The sequence below is a fragment of the Ursus maritimus genome, unplaced genomic scaffold (assembly GCF_017311325.1).
Source record: "Ursus maritimus isolate PB19 unplaced genomic scaffold, ASM1731132v1 scaffold_23, whole genome shotgun sequence".
Taxonomy (NCBI): domain Eukaryota; kingdom Metazoa; phylum Chordata; class Mammalia; order Carnivora; family Ursidae; genus Ursus; species Ursus maritimus.
The window spans coordinates 3,262,028-3,284,248 of NW_024424786.1; the positions used below are offsets into that span (position 1 = coordinate 3,262,028).

At 50.0% G+C, this 22,221-nt stretch overlaps 1 protein-coding gene across 1 annotated transcript in view; it reads left to right on the forward strand.

Moving 5' to 3' along the window:
* Positions 1 to 22,221, forward strand: part of SPON1 (spondin 1) — a 254,714-nt gene that overhangs the window by 225,670 nt on the left and 6,823 nt on the right. The window contains exons 8-13 of the mRNA XM_040638841.1: positions 13,700 to 13,901; positions 14,840 to 14,980; positions 15,443 to 15,518; positions 16,403 to 16,585; positions 21,150 to 21,320; positions 21,405 to 21,572. Coding sequence (XP_040494775.1) covers positions 13,700 to 13,901; positions 14,840 to 14,980; positions 15,443 to 15,518; positions 16,403 to 16,585; positions 21,150 to 21,320; positions 21,405 to 21,572 — 941 coding nt within the window. The remainder of the gene's footprint in view (positions 1 to 13,699; positions 13,902 to 14,839; positions 14,981 to 15,442; positions 15,519 to 16,402; positions 16,586 to 21,149; positions 21,321 to 21,404; positions 21,573 to 22,221) is intronic.

Here is a 22,221-nt window from a genome sequence, read left to right on the forward strand (position 1 = left end):
CCAGCTCCTGGCCACCGCCTGCCAGTTATGTCGGTAAAGTCAGGGGTACCTCTCGGGTGGATGAGCAGGTCCAGTGCACCGCCCATGTGTGGGGTACCATACTTGCCCATATCTTCTCAGGGAAACAAGCTTGGTCTCTGTTTCCCCAGTGGTTCTAATACCACAGAACCAGACATCATGACTAACCATTCCGTGTTCACTCATGTTCTCAGCACAGGTCAAACATGCCTTCACACGCAGGCGTACTTACCCAAGGCCCAGTCTGACTCACGGAAAACTCGATTCCCCCCGGCTTCCATTGTCAGTCCCCATCTCTTTCCTGTCTACTCTGTCCCGTCAAGATTTCATCCTCCCTTGCATTTTGGTGACCAAGGGTGTGCTGATGGCTGTCTAAACAACCACTCCCCCCGGCAGATATGTATGTACATAGGAAGTAGGCAGATATGTAGATAGGTAAGTAGATAGATCATCCATCCATCGGTTTCTTGGACACCTCTCTGTGGCGGGCATACATGGACCTTGAACTCATCATATGCAAAATGGACCTTGAATTCATCATATGCAAAAAAAGTCACTAAGTCCTATGGATTATACCTTCTTCATATCTCACAAATCAGTCTCCACCTGACCCCCACTGTTAGTTCCAACCACCCTGTTTTCTCACCTGGACTATTTCAACTCTTCCCTCTTCCATTATGCTGTCACTGGAGTGATCTTCTAAGAATCCAAATCTGATTGTGTCCTCCTCTCCTTAGAATCCCGCCATGACCTCTCAGCCTCCAGGATTGCTTTGTGAGGCCCCCGGGAGCCGAACACACCCCATCCCCTGCCTCTTCCTCAGGGCTCACGTCTTGCTCCTCCCTACTGTGCACCTCACTCCAGCTGCACTGAATCCCACGCAGCTCCTTGAGCGGGCCCTGGTTTCACTCCTCCTTTAAGGATGGAAGATTTGGAGCAGAGTTCTCACCAGCCACATGAAAGTGGTTTATGAAGAAAGGCTCGGCCAGCTAGTCTCTGGAGTAGTCTCTACACTAATGATGGCATTGATGAAGACAGCAGCAACCCGGGCAACGCTGGGATTCTGCTCAGTGGGAGAAAAACCAAATTCCAAATGATAGGAAGGGAAGCATAGGACGACGTAGCAGGAGTGGGGGGAGGAGGTGCTCTCACACAGGACCAGCGGGGAGCAGGAAGCTGGCGCCGTGCCAGGCACCTGGTGCCCACCTCTTTAACCATTCAGTAAATTAGTAGTTCATTCCCCACGATGTGCCAGCCCTATACAGCCAGTCCCCACCCTGTGGAATGCCCGGGGGGGAGAGCTGGGGGGAGGTGGACAAAAAACAGAGTTCTGCCATTCCAGAGCAGCCCTTTGCACACATTTAGGGGGCACCATATATCAGAATATATATAAGTGACATCATCATGGCAGCCGTGTACGCGCCAAGAGGATAAATGTTATGATGAGGATCTCAGTGGTTCCAGAAAACCAGAGAAGGGGCACAACCCCCTCCCACAGCTGAAGGTTGGGAGAGGTCACAAAGGCCTTGTTCAGGAGGCGTCACAGGGCTGAGTCTGAAAGGATTCTCCTTGCCCTGGAGGGGCCCAGATCTGGGCAGAACTAAGGCCCTGTGTGGAGACCTGAGGAAAGAGAGAGGCCCACACAGACAGCTGACCCAGGGCAGCCCAGCTGGCTGCATGGAGGCCTTGCCTAGCTTGCTGTGATCTCCTCCAAGGAAGCTGGGACCGGAGTGATTGAAAACCTGCCGAGCCCTGGAAGCGCCTTTCCCTCCAAGGAGAAGCAACAGAGGCAGGCCCTGATGCCCCAGGCTCTCCCCTGGTGGGTGGGCATTTGTCTGTCCCAGGCTTGTCCCACAAAAAGAACACTGATATGAATTCGCAGAGGCCCTGAGCAACCTTCACACAATTAACATCAGTCAGAAAAAAAGGTCCACTGTGAATCCTGTTTGCTCAGGCTCTCCTCAGCTGCTCCCAGGTCCCAGAACCTGTATGTGAAGGAGTCCTCACCTTCGGCCCTCTAAGCAGGCAGGGGCTCAAGGCCAGGGAAGGGTTGGGAGCATCTGGGCCAGAGTTTGTGGATGCCCATGTTGACAACCCTAAGGAAGCCTGAGCCCAGTTTTCCCTTAACGAGCCTGGATTTAGGAAAATGTAAAGCAAGGTGCTTCCAGAAGGAGATAGGAAAGAGAGAAGAGAGAAAAAGAAAAAAGCCAAGAACTAACCTTTTTTGTCTTGAGCACCTACTATGTGCCAGGTACCCCTGCTTGAGTACCTACTGTGTGCCAGGTACCCTGCTAGGCGCTTCTGTTCCTTATCCCACGTCATTCTCATACGTGCCCCACGAGGTAGGGATTTTTGAGCCCCACTTCACAGACAAGACTGAGGCTCAGAGGTTCCATGGCAGGTCCAACCTCAGCATCCAGCTCCGCCGGTCGAGGAACTCGAATTCCAACACAACCAGCTGCCTCTGCCACCTGTGTCCTTCACTTCTAACAGAGTCCCTCCAATTAAGTAACAGTTCATTCAGTGTCCATTTTTTAATCAATCAAAACATATGTATCTGCCAGTCAGACTTCGGGCCAGCATGAGATGAACAATGTGACCACAACCAAACTGCCTGACTCCTGCCCCAAAACAAAACAGAATCTTGATGTTCACTTAGCTTGTGTCCTTCTGTCAAGGATGACTGAAACATTTCATTGCCTCAACAAACATTTGTGGTGGGTCTCTAAAGGGAAGTACTGCCAAAGGTGCTTAGGAATACAGCGGTGAGCAGCCCAGAGTTTCTCATGAACTCACAGTCTGGTGACGGAGAGACATTAACCAGATGATGACAACTGTGATGTGTCTGCGAAGTAGAGATACAAAGTGCCATGAGAGTGTGTGAAGGGGACCCTGACCCAGCCTGAAGGTCAGAGGAAGCTTCCTTAAGGGATGGGAATTGAGCTAAAAGTTAAGGAATCAATAGGAGTTGGCTAGGTGAAGAAGCAAAGCAAGGGGAGAACATTCTAGAAAGTCTAGAGAGACCATCATGGGTCAAGACCCTGAGGAGGGATCAGCATACTTAAGGTACTAAACAGTTGTGGTGTAACTAGGTCCAGACATCACAGGTGAACTTGGTGTGGTGCCAAGCCATGCAACATTAGCGATTTTGATTTTTACATTAAGAGTAATGGGAAATCATTGAAGGGTTTTAACATGATGACAACACGATCAGATCTGCATTAAAAAAATAAATTAACAACACTCTGGCTCCAATATGAAAAGGTTAAGAACAGATGAAGCAAGAGCAGTGAGGAGAATTCTCTAATTCACAGTGACCTTGACAAGGATGGTGGTGGAGATGGGAGAGGTGCGGAGATCTCAGAGACGCGGGGGAGTAGAGCCCCACAGGCTGCAGTGATAGGACGCATAAGGAGGGGGAAGAGGCCGAGAGATCTAGATTAGTAAGTTGGCGGGGCCACTTACAAGGTTTAGAACAGTAAACAAAGTTCAGTGGGAAAGACCATAAGCTCAGTTCTGGGTGTGATATGTTAGAGATGCCTTCAAGTTATCCAGCTAGAGGTGTTGACGGTTAACTATAAAGCTCTGAAACTCGGGGAGAATTCTGTGCCAACATATAAAATCTGGGAGCTGTCAAGGAGTAGTAGACAATCAACGCCAAGGTCACGGATGAGAGCGAGCCTGAGAACAAGGCAAAGGTTTAAGGCTGAGTCGCAAGGAGCTCCCACATCTAATGCTGAGGAGGACCTGCCTGCGAAGGAAGGAAACAGAAAAGGAGTAGCAAACCGACTGGGGAAGGAAGCTTGGTATCCGGGAAGCCAAGGGAAGAAAGCTGTGCCCAGTGCAGCCGAGAGGTCAAGGAGCATGAGGGCTGCGAATTGCTGGTTGGATGGATCAACATGAAGAAATGCAGTGACCTTGTTGAGATTCCTTCCTGCTGAGCAATGGTGAGAGGCCTCGAGCAGCGTGAAATGTGAACAGAAAGGGAGTTTATGGAGTCAGTGTGTACAGACAAGTCTTCTGTGCAGTTTGCTGGGATGACGAGAGACTGAGCAGCAGCTCTCAGGAGATTCAAGAGTCAATGAAGTTTGTGCCTTCTTTTTAAGATGGGAGAGACTTTCTGAATAATTGGGGAAAAAAAAACACAAAATACTTGGGGACACCTTCCCACTCTTCACCCTTCGCTCAGACTTCCTGAGACCCCCGTGGAGCAGAATTAATCGATGGCAAACATCAGACCTCCCGAACACACAAACCTCCGCCTAGTGCCACCAGCTTGTTAAGGGAAAGGAGTTTTCCTTTGATTTTCCCATACCCCAGTCTCCCCTTCCCTCTTCCAAATCGCATTAGGAAGTCAAATTAGGAAGCCTCCACGCAGCCAAGTTTTGTTTTGCAGAAACAGCCCCCCCCCCACCTCCTCACTGAGCCCACCCGATTGAGGTTAATGGGATTCCAGCCTCCCTTGGGCCAGTGGAAAGCCGGGGTGACCTACTTTGTGAGGTCCTGCCCTGTGAAACTGACTTGCTTTTCAATGATCTTCATCTTCTTCCCCAGGACCACTTCTCAAAGGACAGCCATGAACGAACAAATTAGCAGCTGACTTGTTTAGCTCAATAAATCAAGCCACGGCTCTGTCAGCCCAGAGCCCAGGTAGAGACAGAAAAGACAGATTCTGAGCAAAGCCCACATCCTTCCCTAGTTCCTCCTGCGCCTGAGTAGAAAGTGACCGGGTTTCCTGCAAATCGATTCTGAATTTCCACCACCCAGTTGCTCCAGTTTCATCTGAATACTAGGAGTTACTGGAACTTTTAAAAATCATTTTTTATTCTCATACTGAATCTCCTAAGGGTCTGCAGTGCCCTTCGTGATTCCCAGCCACTCTGTTTAATTAGTATTTGATAAGACAACCGTCTGTGTTCCCGACAGATGAGGGGAGGGTGGACCAGAGACATGGTCGCCCTCTCCAGAAATCCTGCCTCCGGAGGGTCGGTGTCCCGCAAATCACCCAAGCCGGGGCTGTCCCCAGGAGGACAGAGGAGTCTCTCTCCGTCCGATAGGGGCTCAAAGTTTCAGGGCCTTCCTGGCTTCCTGTAGCACTTGCCCAGTCCGCGGATGCCCTCAGGATTGCCAAGAAGACTGGCCTTGGACTGGAGGAGCAGGCGGTAGATCGAATCGGCCAGAGGGACCAGGGTCCTCCTAGATGCCTCCAGGTTATCAGCAGTTTTCTGAGGCAGGAAACCGCACTCAAACCTGCCTCCACCCACGCGGGGCTTCAGCCTAGCGCATGGCTCGGGCGCCCTCTCGTGGTTCCGTGGAGTTTCTGCAACTTCGAAAGCTCCTTATTGGGGATTATTTGAAAAACAGAGGGACTTGAATTGCCAGCGACTTGAGTCTCACCAGTGACCCGAGTCACACGGTTTGGTTCTGAATTTTAAAAGGGGATAATAAGTCCTTAGCAGGAGCATAAAAATCCCTTACTGCCTCTTTCCTTTTACGGTGTTTTTCGAAGTTTTGTTTGGAAAAGCTGAATGAGTAGAAAATCAATGTTTACGAAGTCCTGTGATGAGCGGGTCACGATGGTAAGCAGTTTCCTCACACAAAGCCCTTGGGTGGGTATGATGATGCTCCCATTTTGCAGCCCTAGTAACTGCAAAGCACAAGGGGGTAAAAGCCCCGGGCACAGAGCTAGCAAGTACCTGAACCCAGATTCGAATCCAGCTGCCTCTTCCAAAACCCTTTGTTCTTCCCTACACACCACGCTGCCTCTGAATGTAAATAAGCCAGACACGTCCCCATGTCTTCATTTGCTCTTCCTTTTTCGTTTTTCTGGTGTGGACCGTCTGTTGATAGCTTTCCTGTATCTGTTGAGATGGTGGTGTTTTTCTTGCAGATCTGGATCAGCTCTCTGTCTACTACAGAGAGTCAGTTTGTCAGTCACACTGCGCGGAGATGTTTTTGCCAACGTGCCATTTTTCTCTCTCTAATTCGACACTGTTGTTTCATTACACAGATGTCTTTAGTTGGTGTATAATTCAATTAGTTACTTTTGTGATTGCTTTATTGTTTCAAAGCTGAGAAAATTAACATTTCTCCAACAGATCAGTACACTTGACTTTTTTCTTATAATCTGGTTGCTTTCTATTTAGCTCAGGATTTTTTATTTATTTAGTTAGTTTGGTGTATGAGATTAGATGCGAATCCCATATATATATTTTTTAATTGCAGTGAAGTTAGCCCAACCCCACTGTTGCACAATCCTTTTCCCCCTAATTTGAGAAGTCTGTTTTGTATAATACCTTATCTAAAGTTTCTGGGATCTCCAATCTATGCCACTCATTTCTGTTTCTTTCTTATCCTGAATACGACACCATTTTAATTACCATGATTTATAATGTATTCTGTTATATGGTATAGCCAGATCAACTCTCTTTGCTAGAAAACTGATAAAAATTTAAATCCCGGGGTACCTGAGTGGCTCAGTTGATTAAGTGTCTGCCTTTGACTCGGGGCGGGTCATGATCCCAGAGTATCGCGACAGTGCAGTGGGGAATCTGTTGCTCCTCCCTCCCCCGGCTTGTGCTCTCTCTCTTTCTGTCTCTCACTCTCTCTCTCAAATAAACAAAATCTTTAAAAAAATTTAAATCCCATAATAGAGAAATAAAACCAAATTAACAAAATATCATATATGGGAAGACATGGCATATGAGAAAGCATGAATGTGAATTTTTACTATGGTTTGGACAAATTAAAGAACTCTAGTCGTACCTCACATTTCCCAAAGAAAACTCACATGTATTCTTATCCATTTCATCATTTTAAATAGCATTTTTATTATAGAAGTAATAAATACTTTGAGGTGATTTTTAAATTAGATTTGAAGGTCAAAGGAAGTACAGTAGTTCCATATTCATTTCCTAAATTAAGTAATTTATTGAAAACAAATGTTTGAGGAGAATCCACGGCATGCCAAGTTCTGAGCCAGGCTCTGGGATTTAGCTGTAAGCAAGGCAAAAATGGTCTCTACTCCGTTGGAACCTAATGGGCAAGATGGAAATTAAACAAGAAACCCCAAGGAAAGAGTGAGCTCGGCACACTCTGGGAAAGTGCACCGGGGGTCCTAAACGATCTGAGGAGAGGTCAGGAAATGCTTCCTCCAGGACATATATGAGCTGGGGGTCAGGAGACAAATTTCCCAGTCAAGGACAAGAGATAGGTATGCAGCGCATACCTAAAGATGCTAGAAAATTGATAAAACTTCTACCAGGTCCTTACAGATTCAGACTTGCCCTATTACCCAGCCTTAGGTCAGGCGTTTTGTGCAGGGATTGGTTGCCCCAAATTTCCTATTCCTTAAAACTCACCAAGGTCTGGAGGAGACCTCAGTCAGGTTACAGAGTTGGCCGAAATGCATCTGCAGAGAACAATTTGCACCATGCCTTGTAATCCCCGGGAGGGTCTCAGATGGTCACATCCATCAGCTGAGCAGAGTATCGGGACAGCATGTGGGGTCTGGCTTGGTTCTGTTTCCCCGGCACTGGACTCCGGAGTAGGGAGGTTTTTGCCCCTTAGGTTGTCATGGTGAATAGTGTCACCCCTGGATGACAGGATACAAATGACTAACCTGACTCAATGCCACATGCCCAGGGAAAGGGGACGGTAACAGGTGGAGGGGTTGGTCTCTATGGCATGGTCTGCCAGCCGTGGCACTGCCGGATTCCCAGGGGGCCAAGCCCGTGGAGATATCCACACTGTTCGCCCCACACAAGAAGGCGGGGCTGGCCCATGTCCTGTTAGCTGCCAGCTGAGCAATGCCACAGCGACCCAGACTGCCGTTCTCGTAAAAGCCGCGAGAACCACTCAGCGACATGCCAGTAAAGGCACACCCGGGAAGAGAAGATGAAAGCCCCAGTTTGCGCCTGTCTACACAGCAGACGATGTAGGTGTGGGACATTAGCAGGTGATAAAGGCTTACTGAAAAAGCCTCTCGGTGGAGCCCCCCAGCCTCCCTGCAGGTGGTGTCGGCTGGAAGACGGTCAGCAACTTCCTGCCAAGACCTGGAGCCGCTGGTGGCGGAGCTCAGGCACACACACACACACACACACACACACCCGGTTCCACCGGCCCTCGGGCCCCCTCGGGGCTCCTGGGGCCTGTGGGGGCCGCTCAGGGAACGGGAGGGAGCCCTCAGGGAGCTCCCGGTCTACGCGGGGAAGACCACACGGTGACAGGGTGATGTCAGCCGTTGGGTGCGGCTCCAGAGACCTTCAGAGTGTGTGCCAACACAGACCACGGGTACGGGCCCCGGTCAGGGGCATCAGAAAGGCTCCAGGGTACGGTGGCTTGAAAGATGAGCAGACCGACGAGTCTCAAACCTGAGCTCGTTAGGATCCGCTAGAGGGGCTGTTCGTCTAGAAGGCTGGGTCCTACCCCAGAGTCACTGATGCGGTAAATCTGGGGCGGGGCTCAATAACTTGCCTTTCTTACAAGTTGCCGGAGGACCACACGGTGCAAACCACTGAAGACGGGCTTTCCCAGCAGCTGCAGGTGCACGTGGGACCGGCACCGAGGCTGGCCTGGGCCGGGCACCGGGCAGTGGGGAAGGGGAGGCAGGAGGCTGAAGACGAAGGCAACGCCAGGCCTTGCTGAGCTGCTGACGCCAAAGCCGGGGCTCAGGCTCTTCCTGCACTCATGTGCCAGAACACAGACTGGCAGCAGGCTACAACGTACGGTCTACTCGGGAAGGCCTCCTTCCACTTCCCTCTCTTCTCTGAGCTCTGTCAATAGAGCACTCATAGCTCAAGGGCCAGGCACTGGACTAAGTACTATAGGCAAGTTCTTGCATTACACACACTAAAACTTGGGTGTAGACACAGGGACGTCCCCTTTCACAGATTGGGACACTGAGGCACAGACTGCTTTGGTCATTTGCCCAAGGCTACATGGTTCTAAGAGGTAGCCTGCCAGGATGCACACCCAGCCTTCTGTCCCTCTCTGCTCGTTGTTCAACCCCATCCGGCCTGCAAGAGCCCCAGGAGTCCAGGTCCCCGAGGCCTCACCAGGTGTGGGGTCATTGCTTTTAGGGACAGGTGAGGGCAGCCAGAAGCAGCTGGTCTCCACAGAGGCACACGGGGACTCCCAAACAGCCGACGTGGACCGGCTGCCAGCTGGACTGAGCAGACGACTTGGTCCCCAGCCAAGGATTGCCCACGATTAGCAGCCTGGGGGTGTAGAGTCGGGCCGGGCTGCCTTTCAACCTCAGCCCTACCAGCTGTGTCTCTAGGTCCATTAACCTTCATACGCTTGCTTTCTTCTCTACAAAACGGGATAATAATTCTAACCCCACGGGTTTGTCAGGAGGGTGGGGAAATAAAATAACTCGGGCCCATCACCAAGTGTGTGCTGAGTGAGTAGAACGCTTTCTTCCCCAGCCCCCTGGGGGCCACCACCACTGACCTCGCCCAGCCGTGGCCACAAGACCTCTTCTTAGCAACTTGAGACAGAGGTCGAAGAATCACCTCTTGTGGCTTGGGGTCGTCAGGCAAAGGTCTGTGGTGCTATAGCTGGGTCTCTGCTCAGCAACTGGAAGCAGCTGTGAGTCCCTGGGGGAGCTCTGGGACCAGGGCAGGGCCTTGAGGAAGGCAGTCCTGTGAGGACAATGGAGGCAGCAGGCCGGGGAGACGCCCCCTCCAGTGGCACAAGGTAGATCTCAGTAGAGTGAAAAGGGTGCAGGGAAAAGGAATTTGAAATGGATGATGGAAAGAACACTGATCTTGAGCTAATATTGGCTTAGGTCATGGTCTCGGTGGGCCATTTATCTCTGTGACTTTGGACCCATTACATAAACAGAGCGCTCTGAGCCCGGGTTTCCTCATCCATCAGTTGGAGTCAATCATTCTTCTCTCCGGTGTGTTCCGAAGATTCAGTGAGAACACCCGAGCGCGGGCTTGGGGCACGGTTCAGCCGTTGTTATTTGTAAAGTTTGCCTCCCACCCAACCCAGCTGGCCACGCCGCCACGCCAGCGAAGGCTGAGTGGGACCGCCCTCAGCTGCAGACCGGGGAGCCCCAGCTGCGGCTCTTTTTACCCAGACCTTTCCTCGTTGCCTTTAAATTTCCCTGACTCTCCTCCTTGAAGGAAATGGATCTGAGGTCTGGCCTCCGGTCTCCTCACTGGGTTGCCTGTTGCGTAAGCCCTTATCCCTGCGGCCTACTCCGCGTCTCACAGTGGCGGTCTTTGCTGAGCACTGGGGGGACGATCTTGGGTTTGCATGCAGACATGACGAGCCCGGCAGGAGCTTTGTGCCCCTGGTTTGTTGACCCCCATCCTCAGGGCCCCACCGACCTTCAGCACCTCAATTCACTGCTGCAGCCAGGCGATGGCTTTGGGGTCTGGTTTGGCCAGAGGGGTCTGGGTGAGTACTTGTGCTTGGTGGCATGGGAGCTCATTTCTTGCTCCCTGTTGGTCTGGCTTTCTTGGCTTTCTTCCTCTCACTCAGCGGTCTCCAAGTAGAGGGTTTTGGTTCTCTCAGCCTCCTTTTCTCAGGACAAGGCTGAGTAGCGACCGGTTCAGCCAGTAAAGCTCTGACTCTTAGGGAGGAGCTAGAGACTAGGAAGCCATCTGGTTCAGTCGGTGAGGCCTGGACTTTTCTGGAGGAATCGATGCCCTTGGAAGCCAGACTCTGGGCTTCGTTTGGCTCATTTGTTGAGGCAGCTTTGGGGATCTTTGAATAAAACTGGCCGTGTTTTAAGTGGAAAATGGGAAGTGACCATTTGATCCTACATACAGCCTGTTGGGCTCTATTCTCCAAAACAGGGCAATCTTTTTTTGCAATACTGGTTGGCCACAGTATTCATTAGAGTCTTGAGAAAAATGACCAATTAATGGACCCATAAGCTATACCACCTTGCAATTAGATTTGTGTTGTAAAAGAGATTTCGCAATTGGGCCTTTAAGAGCCTGTTTGCATCTTGGTGGTGTATTTGTATGTGTCTGAATGTGTTCTAAGCGTGAGCTACTTTCTACGTCTGCATGGTGTTGCTAAGATTAATTTAACAGATAATTATACTTTAGCAGATAATTAAAGGCTGTTAAAAAGCAAGTGCTTACTACTGGGTATTTACCCCAAAGATACAAAAGTAGTAATCCGAAGGGGCACGTGTACCCCAATGTTTATAGCAGCAATGTCCACAATAGCAAACTATGGAATGTCTATCGACAGATGAATGTGGTGTATATATATATACAATGGAATACTATACAGCCATCAAAAAAATCTTGCCACTTGCAACAACATGGATGGAACTAGAGGGTATTATGCCAAGTGAAAGAAGTCAATCAGAGAAGACCATTGTCATATGATCTCACTGATGTGTGGAATTTGAGAAACAAGGCAGAGGATCAGAGGGGAAGAGAGGAAAAAGTGAAACAAGACCAAAGCAGAGAGGGAGACAAACCATAGAGACTCTTCATCTCAGGAAGCAAACTTGAGGGTTGCTGGAGTGGAGGGGGTGGAGGGAATGGGGTAACTGGGTGATGGACATTGGGGAGGGTATGTGCTATGGTGAGCACTGTGTGTTGTGTAAGACTGAATCACAGACCTGTACCCCTGAAACAAATACATTATACGTTAATTTAAAAAAAAATTTTTTTAAAAGCAAGTGCTTGTTAGAATTGGACATTCTAAAACTCAAAGACAGAAACCAACCCAAGTGTTTTTCACATAATCTTGGAAAATATTCACTATTAAAGCTAACTTAAAGTTGCTGGTTTAATTAAAATGGACATGTGTTTAGAATTAAAAGCATTAAATACAGAACTTTTATTCTGCCCGTGTTTATTGAGAGTCAGGTAAGTTCATCTTCTCTCCATGGCAAAATCTGTCCAAAAGGGGAGGAAACAAATACCTTGGAACTTTGTCTAACTTCTTATGAAGTTTTAGGCTCTGAACCTGGAGAAGACTGGCAGGTAGATTTTACCATGAGGCCAAAAACAAGTAATTTTCAGTACTTGCCAGTATTTATAGATACCTCTAAAAGGTGGGCTGAAGCTTCCCACGCCCTTCAGAGAAGGCCTCAGAAGTCAAACACTTGTAAGCAAAATTCTTGTAGGTTTGGAGCGCGCTAACAATTCAGATGACTGTGGAGCAGCATTTGTGGCGAAAGTCCCACAGGCGGTGCCCAGTGCCTTGGGCGGTCAGTGGTAACACATGCTTCCTAGAGCCCCAACTGACTGGAAAAACAGAAAAAAATTGGCAAAGATATGCCAGGAAACTGGAAAAACAAAAAAAAATAAATTTGGCAAAGATCTGCCAGAAAACTAACTTGGGGAAAAGTCCTTGCTGGGTAAGAGTGTTCCCCGAGAGTGGGCTGGATTTAAGCCCCTATGACCTGTTATACGGAAGACTCTACACCCTTCTCATGACTTGTGAGCCCTGTCAGGAACTCCTATTAGGGAATTGGATAGTATCAGGCACGCTGAGTGGGCAAATCCACTGCCAGCAGGCTGACGTGCCCCCCAGAGGTGCCCTTACGCCACCAGAATCCCGGAGACTTGGGGTCACTAAAGACCCACAGAGCAAGCACGCGCAGGGCCAGCTCTGGCCTCCTCGCCCAGGACCCTGACCACCCATTCTTTGGTGAGACTGGAGGGAAGGAAGCCCTGGGTTCCTCACGTTCAAGTTGGGAGAACCCACAAGCTCCCTACAGCCTGTCCGCAAGGAGGACCTCGCACAGAGCACCGCTTGGCACAGCCAGCCCCCAGCAGGCCTGAAACTACTAGTCAGGAGAGTCGGTCTGAAGAAATCCTCACGTACAACAGGCTTGGTTATGCCCAGTCTCCCCAAAGGCCCTGGGTAAAACAGAGTCCGAGCGCTAATCACCAAAGTGCACAAATCCCGGTCGTGCAGAATGCCGGGTTTCTACCTGGAACTGAAGAATCCTGCCAAAGGCGGGCAGAGAGTTTCCATTCCTCTAACTCTGGTCCTTGCCCCCTCTCAGCAGGAAGTAACTGGAGCCGTCATGGTCCCCATTTCCTCCAGGATGAGGAATGATCAAAGGACAGGGGGGACTGGAACTGGTAACCACAGCGATAAGGGGGCTGATCACAGCTGCGGACTAGGAAGCTCAGCTGCAACTTTTTAACCCAGACCTTTTTCATTTGCCTTCAAATTTGCCTGACTCCTCCTTGGGGGAGGTGGATTTGAGGCTTGCCCTCCCATCTCCCCATTTGGCTGCCTCTTGCGCCTTTTCCTGGCTGCCTACTCCACGTCTGCGTGATTGTCTTTGCCGGGCAGCAGACAAATGAGCTTGAATGCGGTTACAACACACAAGGCATTTATTCAGACACTTTACTGAACATCTACTCCGTGCCAGGCCCTGTTGTAGGCACTGGAAATCAAGACGTGAAGAAGACTGACACGAGCCTGGCTTTCCAGAGCTCACGTGCAGTGAGAGCTGACCGTAAGCAGCTGAACCATCCACATATGGGAAACAGTAAGTGCTCCGAATGCACTGAAACTGGCCAGGGTGGTAGCAGGGAACCCTCCACATGCGGCCAGTCATGGCCAAAGGCAGAGACCCATGGCACACCAAGAATCCGCTCCTTTCTGTCCTCTCCTCCCTTAGCCAGACGACCCTCAGAGTGTGCACCCCCAGAGCCCCTAATGTGATGTGTTTGGTTTCCAGGAGAGCAGCCCCCTCAGCTGAATTTTCAGTAGACAGGACGCGCCACTTGATGTCCTTCCTGACCATGATGGGCCCCAGCCCCGACTGGAATGTGGGCCTGTCTGCCGAGGATCTGTGCACCAAGGAGTGCGGCTGGGTCCAGAAGGTGGTGCAGGACCTGATCCCCTGGGACGCCGGCACCGACAGCGGGGTGACCTATGAGGTGGGTGAGCGCCTGCAGTGGGGACGGACGACGCTTCCTGGGTACTTCCTCTTTGCCCGGCCCCGCGCTGGGGGTCTGGACATAAATGATGTGGATGAACTCACAGTGTGGTCTGGCAGGCCAGCATTGTCTCAGCCTCACGTACCATATACAGTGTGACCCACACAGTGGCCACAGAGAAGGGACCTGCTAAAGGGCAGTTCCTAGGTAAGCCAGGGAACAGCAGGAAACAGGGAAGCAAAGAGCAAGAGAAGGGGTGAGAACGGGGAACAACAGAAGTTGATATCCGTACCTCAGGCTGGGCCAGATTCTGGAGGTTTCCAGACAGACAGCCAGGTTAAGGAGTTTGGATTATGTCCTGAATGTTAAAAATTTTCAGCTATGGTCAGCACACCAACTGCACTAAAATCTGGCCATTAGAGACCAGTGGCGGGGCCATCTAGAGCAGACACTGGTAAACTATCGTTTGTGGGCCAAATCAGGCCTAACCTGACTTGTAAACAAGGTTTTCAAACCCAGCCGCCCCCAATTACATGTTGTCGGCGGCTGCTTTCTCACTACAACAGCTATTTGAGTTGTGGTAGCAGACACAGGATGGCCCACAAAGCCTTAAAATATTTACCATCTGACCCTCTACAGACTAGTTTGCCAACACATGGTCTAGTAGCAAGAGCCGGATTCAGGCCAGCCTGGGGTGACCTCTCTGAAATCTGTTCTACATCAGGATGGAATCCTGTGTACCTGGGAGTCTGAAAGTACAGGTCACCAATCTCCTTGCACGATACACAGTATGGAGAGACTTGCATAAACATCCGTAGTAGTTATAGCTGCTGTGAGGTCCCTATCCCGGCTTTGCTCTGAACCTATTACAATCAAATTGCATTTGTGGTTTGTAACCACTTTGTTTCCCACACTCTGTGTTTTTCTTCCCTCCACAGTCACCCAACAAGCCCACAATTCCCCAGGAGAAAATCCGGCCCCTGACCAGTCTGGACCATCCTCAGAGTCCTTTTTACGATCCAGAGGGCGGGTCTATCACTCAAGTGGCCAGAGTTGTCATCGAGAGAATCGCCCGGAAGGTAATGGGGTAGAGCTCACCGTGGCACGAACCTTTCCCACCAGGAGTGTAAGTAGACTGTGCCCCTTTCTGCTCTAGAATCATGGGGTCCCTTGCATATTCCAGAATGTAGAACTCCTGGACCTCCCGAGGTTTCTAAGCATGCAAATTATTCGTAAGCTATAAATGAGCAAAATAAACATAAGGGTAAGTTTCTATGCTCAACTGAATGATCTGATCCAGAAAAATAGGTTTCATTGTGAGTTCCACAGTTGATTACTAATGTCTGCCATGGGTCAGGAACTGGAAAGCTGTTGCTTTCTTGCCGTGTGTCTTTCAGTCCGATTGTAAATGTTGGCTCAGAACTCTGCCGTGGCCTGGGATTTGTACACGGGGTGGGCATCCGATTTTAGGTCCTCCTTCCTCTGTCCCCCATACATGCCATTCTTTAATGTGGGCCCTCCAAGTAAAATTCCTTTTGCAGGGGGAACAATGCAATATTGTGCCTGACAATGTCGATGATATTGTAGCAGATCTGGCTCCAGAAGAGAAAGATGAAGGTACGTAGTTGTCCTTCGTTGCAGGTAGGAAGTTAAACTGGCGATGCCTTTTGGGAAAGCAGTTTTCTAACAGGTTTGAAGAGCTGCAAAGACATCATGTCCTTTGGGTAATCCCATCTTTGAGGACTTCTGCATGGAAGATCGTCCAAAATAAGGCCAGGACTCGGCACAGAGTATAAGGGAGTTGGTGTAAGTGGGACGTCGGAATATGTGTTCACGGATCTCCGGCCTTTGCATGGGCGTCACGGTATCCCCAGCGCTCTCTGCTTGTCACACTGGCCTGTGCGGCAGGCATGGACACATCCACTCCCCAGTGAGGAAAGGGAGGCCCAGACCCTACCATGAGGAGGGAGGGGCAGAGCCGAGGCTTGAGGCTGTTTCCTCATGGGATCTAGAGCCACACCTGGGCTCTTTCTGTGGCCTGGGGCCAGCAGCTCACGTCCCCCCACAGCGTCCTACTTGTAAAATGGGGATGGTCACCACACCTGCCTCACTGAGAGTTTGTTTTAAGAATCAAAGGGGCTAAAACTTGGAAGGTTCTCGGAATGCTGTTGGTGTGTAGGAAGTGCTCCGTGAACACGGGCGGCCCTTACGAGACACCTGTGTATAGGATCACTGGGAAGATGGGGCTAGAAATGAAGAGCCCTTCACATGTTGAGGGGAAGGGACAGTAAGAGACCTTCCCTGCTTAGATATTACTGGAATGATTAAAATATAATTTTTAAAGGCAAGTGAGTAGCTGCTTCCACCCCAAGAGCACCCAGGTTCGCTGAGGCAGGTCAGGCGGCGGGGATCTTCTCATCCCCAGATGAGCTGGGGTGGGGGTGGGGCCAGCCCCAGTGGCCGCAGGCTCCCCAGGAAAACCCGTCACGTACTCGTTCCAGATGACACCCCCGAAACCTGCATCTACTCCAACTGGTCCCCGTGGTCCGCCTGCAGCTCCTCCACCTGCGACAAAGGCAAGAGGATGCGGCAGCGCATGCTGAAGGCTCAGCTGGACCTCAGCGTCCCCTGCCCCGACACCCAGGACTTCCAGCCCTGCATGGGCCCGGGCTGCAGCGAGGAAGGTGAGGGCGCGGCCCGGGGGCGCCAGGGGCTGGCAGAGGGCGGGGAGGGAGGTGCTGCCTGCCTCTGCCGGCCCCTCGTACCCGCCAGACGGTGTCCCTGCGAGGGCACCGGGACCCTGACTGTAGTGGCCGATGGGGCCCACTAGGGGAGACCCCCATCTCCAACAATGTCTCGAGGGCTCTAAAAACCTGTATCATTCTTGAGATGATCCACCCAAGTCCCTCTGCAGCCGTGGAATCAATGTCACACGAGTCACTAAAGAGCTAGCAAACATCGTATGACAAATCATAAGTATAACGAGCAGCCTGCTTCCGGGCCTTCGCTCCAGTCGATTTTGAAGAAACAGGTGAACAAGCAGGCCAACATTGAATCTAGAACCACTGCCCTAATTCTGTGGCCTTCACGGACTTTCCTGTCTCACTTCCGCCCGAGTCAGAGCACCCACCTCCCATGTCGGGACCGCTGGGCCTATTGCAAGAATTCCGGCTCCCTGCGACGGCGCAAAACTCCCGCTTGAGCTGTGAGCTTGCAGGGCCGAGATCGTGATGGCTCAAGCTGCCTGCGGCGCGGAGCGCAGCACCTGCTTTCCAGGGCTCTCCCTCGCTCTCCACCTGGACAGATCTAGACCCTCTCTGAACTTCGATCTTGACTGTCTCAGGGGTGCTGTGAGGCAACAGGAAGCGCTGCAGAATTTGGGCTGGTTTATGGTGGGAAGAAAACCCCTTCCAAGCGGAGGGTAATGGAAGGAAGCTCCTTCCACTGCAGGTCATTTCCCCTCCGGCTCTTCCCCGAGGACAGTCTTAAATACCTCTCCTGGCTGTCCCCCACAGTGGTTTACTGCCGTTCGTGCCTTCGGGAAGGTACTTCATAGGGGGTGAACCCTTCCATCCCCGTGCATCCTAGATATTAATCCCCTAGCAGATACAGGATTTGCAAATATTTTCTCTCCTTCTTCGAGTTTCCTGTTCACTCTTGACAGGGTCCTTTAGTACAAGTTCTAAATTTTCATGAAATCTGGTTTGGCTCTTTCTTCGGTTGCCTGTGCCTTTGGTGTCCTGCGAAATCATTGCTAAATACAATGTCCTGAAGGTTTTGCCCTGTGTTTTCTCCTAAGAGCTTTACGGTATTAGCTGTGTTTAAGTCTTTGATCCATTTCAAGGTAATTTTTACTATGATCTTAGGTAAAAGTCTAACCTCATTTTTTCATATGTGGATATCCAAATTTCCCAGTACCACCTATTGAAAAGACTGTCCTTTCTCTTTGAATGGTCTTGGCATCCTTGTCAAATTATTTCCCATTATTTGCCCATTGATGTGAGACTTCGTTTCTAGCCTTGCTCTCTATTCTAGTCCACTGGTCTATATGTCTGTTCTTATGCCGATACCACCTGGTTTTGATTGCTGTAACTTCGTAGTAAGTTTTGAAATCAGGAATTGTGAATGCGGAAGAGTCAGGTAAGTTTTGAAATCAGGAGGAGTGGAAGCTCTGTCAGTACATACTCCGGTGGGTGGGGACCATATTCTGCCCTTCCTGCCATGATGTCTTACCGGGTCCTGGAAGACACCTGGGGCTTGTCAGCCCTGTCCCCTAACCATTATTAGACTGGACCAGAATGTTCTTGGTGGATAGTGCCTTTAGTTAGCCTTGCCTCTGGGTCTAACCCGTGGGTCCCAGCAGGGATTTCTTCCTACCCCTACCACCAGCACTGTCCCGAGGTTAAATAACCATCATAGGCATCACACGTGTGCAAGCGACAGCTGTGGACATGTGCAGGCTGGACTCACACTCGATCCTTCTTTCTCGCTTCACCTCCCAGTACCACGTACGTGCACACTCCACACAGGGCTGTTTGCATAAGCTTTCCCTCACCTTAAATCCAGATATCCTTTACCAAAAAAAGTACACTCAGATGTGCCCTTTTGTGTGAAATCTTCCCCCCAAACTCCCAGGAGTGAGTTTTCCCCCCTTCCTGCACCTCAGTTCCCTGGGCTTACCTGTGTTGTCACACTTCCCATACCTGGAATCATCGTGTCCTTCTCTTTCTGAAGTAGAACAAGACCCAGATCTTACACATCTTTTGAACTTCCGAGCGCACCATGAAGTATTCAAGGCCTTCAGTAAATCTTTATTGATACGAATACATGGATAGAGGGAAGACTTCATTGCCTTTTTTTTTAAAGAACTAAGCAGGCACGCGCGCGCACACACACACACACCCGTGTTTCCACCAGGAGTAGCACCCCCACCACTACTTGGAAACAGGACTACCAAACCATGCTGAGAGCTTTATCTTTTCCACCAGCCTCCGAAGTGTCTCCTGTATGATCACGGCCTTTGCTAACACCTCGTGATGGGGTAGCCCGAGATATCAACAGCGACGGCTGGTTATACAGCCTTCTTCCTTCTTCCTCTGTCCCCTCTTCTAGCACACACACATTCCCTCCCCACCCCACCGTTTGTTCCCCATTGTAACCAGCCTCAGTAGAGGCAATGGGAGGTCTGGGGTCACTGAGTATAATCTGCCGTTTGGGTATAAATCCATCCTGTGTCCATCCTCCAGTCCCGATGTCCGAAGGCCAGTCACAATCCTTACCCTCAGGAACCAAATTCTCATCAATTTTTCTAGACTGGGAACTGGCAGCTTTAGACCAGAACTATAACATCTCTGGTTCCTCTGAGCAAAAGAGCTTACTTACCCTGTATCTCAGAATACCTATCTTTCCAGTACTGTCCAGTAGAAGTTTCTGTGATGGGAAGTTCTGTATCTGTAGTGTCCAAAATGGTAGCCAATAATCACACGTGGCTACTGTGTACTTCTAATGTAGTTAGTGACTTAGGAAGTGAAGTTTTCATTTTATTTAATGGTCTTAGATGTAGGATACACCCTAAACCATAGAGATCTCTAACTTAAGATAGATTATGATTTATCTTAAATCTTATGTATAAGAAAACATTCTTCTAACCATCCAAGCAGCTTTCAAATGTATCGTCATGGAATAAGACATAATCCTGAGTGCCCCATGCACCTGGAAAACGGGCATGTCCTCTTCGAGAACAATCCCTGGTTTCAAGATGTATACCTTTTAAGGTCCCGTCCATCCTCAACTGCCTGACTCCCCTTGAATTCTACCCAGTTCTTTTTTTTTTTTTTTTTAGGTTTAATTCCAGGATATTTAACATAGTCTTATATTAGTTTCAGGTGTACAGTGCCGTGATTCAGTAATTCTGTACGTTACTCAGTGCTCATCATAAGTGTGCTTACTCCCCTTCACCTATTTCCCCCATCCCCTTCCCCTCTGGTGACCATCTGTTTCTCCATAGTTAAGAGGCAAACCAAATAAGATTTTTTTCCTTTGTGTTTGTTTCTGAAATTCCACGGTAAGTGAAATCCTCTGCGATTTGTCTGACTTTGCTTAGCACCATACTCCCGAGCTCCATCCATATCGTTGCAGCTGGCAAGGTTCCATCCTGTCTGTGGCTGAATGACAGTCCATCACACACATTTACCACACCTACATCCATTCACCAAGTGATGGATGCTTGGGTTGCTTCCATAATTTGGCTATTGTAAATAATGTTACAATTCATATAGGAGTGCATGGATCCTTTCAAATTAGTGTTTGTTTTTAATCTGGGTAAACACCCAGTAGTGTGATTATTGGATCATACGATAGTTCTATTTCCAGAACCTCCATAGTGTTTCCACAGTGGCCGCACCAGTTTGCATTCCCACCAACAGTACACGAGGGTTCCCTTTTCCTCCACATCTTTGCCAACACTTGTTTCTTGTGTTATTTTAGCCATTCTGACAGGTGTGAGGTTAATAATTCATTGTAGTTTTGATTTATATTTCCCTGATGAGTGAGGTTGGGCATCTTTTCATGTGTCTTTTGGCCATCTGTAGGTCATCTGTGGAGAAATGTCTGTTCATATCTTCTGCCCATTTGTTAATTGGATTATTTTGGGGGTGTTGTTTTATAAGTTCTTTATATATGTTGGATACTAACCTTTTATCAGAGAGGTCATTTGCGAATATTTTCTACCATTCTGTAAGTTGCCTTTTTGTTTTGCTGATTGTTTCCTTTGCTGTGCAGAAGCTTCTATTTTGATGTAGTCCCAGTTTATTTTTGCTCTTAATTCTTGCCTCAGGAGACCTATCTAGAAAAATGTTGCTATAGCGATTATCAGAAATTGCCTGTCCCCTCTTCTAGGATCTTTATGGTTTCAGGTCTCACATTTAAGTCCCTAATCCATTTTGATTTGTGTATGGTGTAAGATAGTGGTCCATTTTCATTCTTTTGCATGTAGCTGACCAGTTTTCCCAACACCATTTGTTGAAGAGACTGTCTTTTTCTCCTTCAAAGCTGCGTACTAGCACAAAAATAGACCTATAGATCAGTGGAACAGGACAGAAAACCCAGAAACAAGCCCATGATTATACGGTGAATTAATCTTGGACAGAAGAGACAAGAACATGCCATGGGAAAGCCGGCCAGTTCCTTCTCGGTCCCTGCCCTGGGCAGTTGGGCACACAGGCCACAGCGTCTGCTCATGTGTTGCAGACGGCTCTACCTGTACCATGTCCGAGTGGATCACCTGGTCACCCTGCAGCATCTCCTGTGGCATGGGCATGCGGTCCCGGGAGAGGTACGTGAAGCAGTTCCCTGAGGATGGCTCTGTGTGCACGCTGCCCACCGAGGAGACGGAGAAGTGCACGGTCAACGAGGAGTGCTGTGAGTAGGGGCGCCCAGCAAGTGCGGGGGAGGGGGGGGCGGGCAGAGGCCGCAGACACGATTCCAACAGGGCTGGCCTCCCAGCTCCCAGCAGCTGCCTGATGACCGAGTGGGGCGAGTGGGATGAGTGCAGCGCCACCTGCGGGATGGGCATGAAGAAGCGGCACCGCATGGTCAAGATGAGCCCGGCGGACGGCTCCATGTGCAAGGCCGAGACATCCCAGGCAGAGAAGTGCATGATGCCCGAGTGTCGTGAGTGGGCGTGGGGCAGGGGATGGGGTGGTGTGGAGGATCCCAGCACCCTTACTACCCTCCAGCAGCAAGACCAGAGGCTGCGCGGGTGCTGGGAGAAAATATGGCCCGCTGTCCTTGCAAGAGAAGGGCCATCAAGCAGACCCAGAGAGGGGCCCCCCTTGAGAGACATTCTGAGCAATGCTGAGATGGCAAACTGCTGGCTCTGGAAAGCATTCGCCTGCAGCTGTGTTTGATAGGACCCCAGAGTATCTTGGGGGGGGGGTATAGTAACATTGGACTTGCCTGGCCCCACAAAGCATTACAACCCTAGCTCTATGCCTACTGTACATAGGCCCACACGTCAGTACACAAGCATACATACGCACACAGGTACATGGACATCCCAGGATTGCAGCAAGTGTCCAAAACTTTATTGCATGGTTCTTGGGGAATGGGTGGTGTTTCAGGCGGGGACTTGGGTATTTGTATTACTGAGTTACATCTGCTGCCCTGACCCCCAGGGGAGATGCAGGACAGTGACGAGAGCAGCAGTCTGCTGAGCTGCTTCTTGCTCCGGGGGGTCCCTTGGGTTATCTGAAGCCATCGGTCCATTTCACTTGACTCCAGGGGCCAGAGTGGAGGGACAGGGTAGGGGAGACAAGGAGGA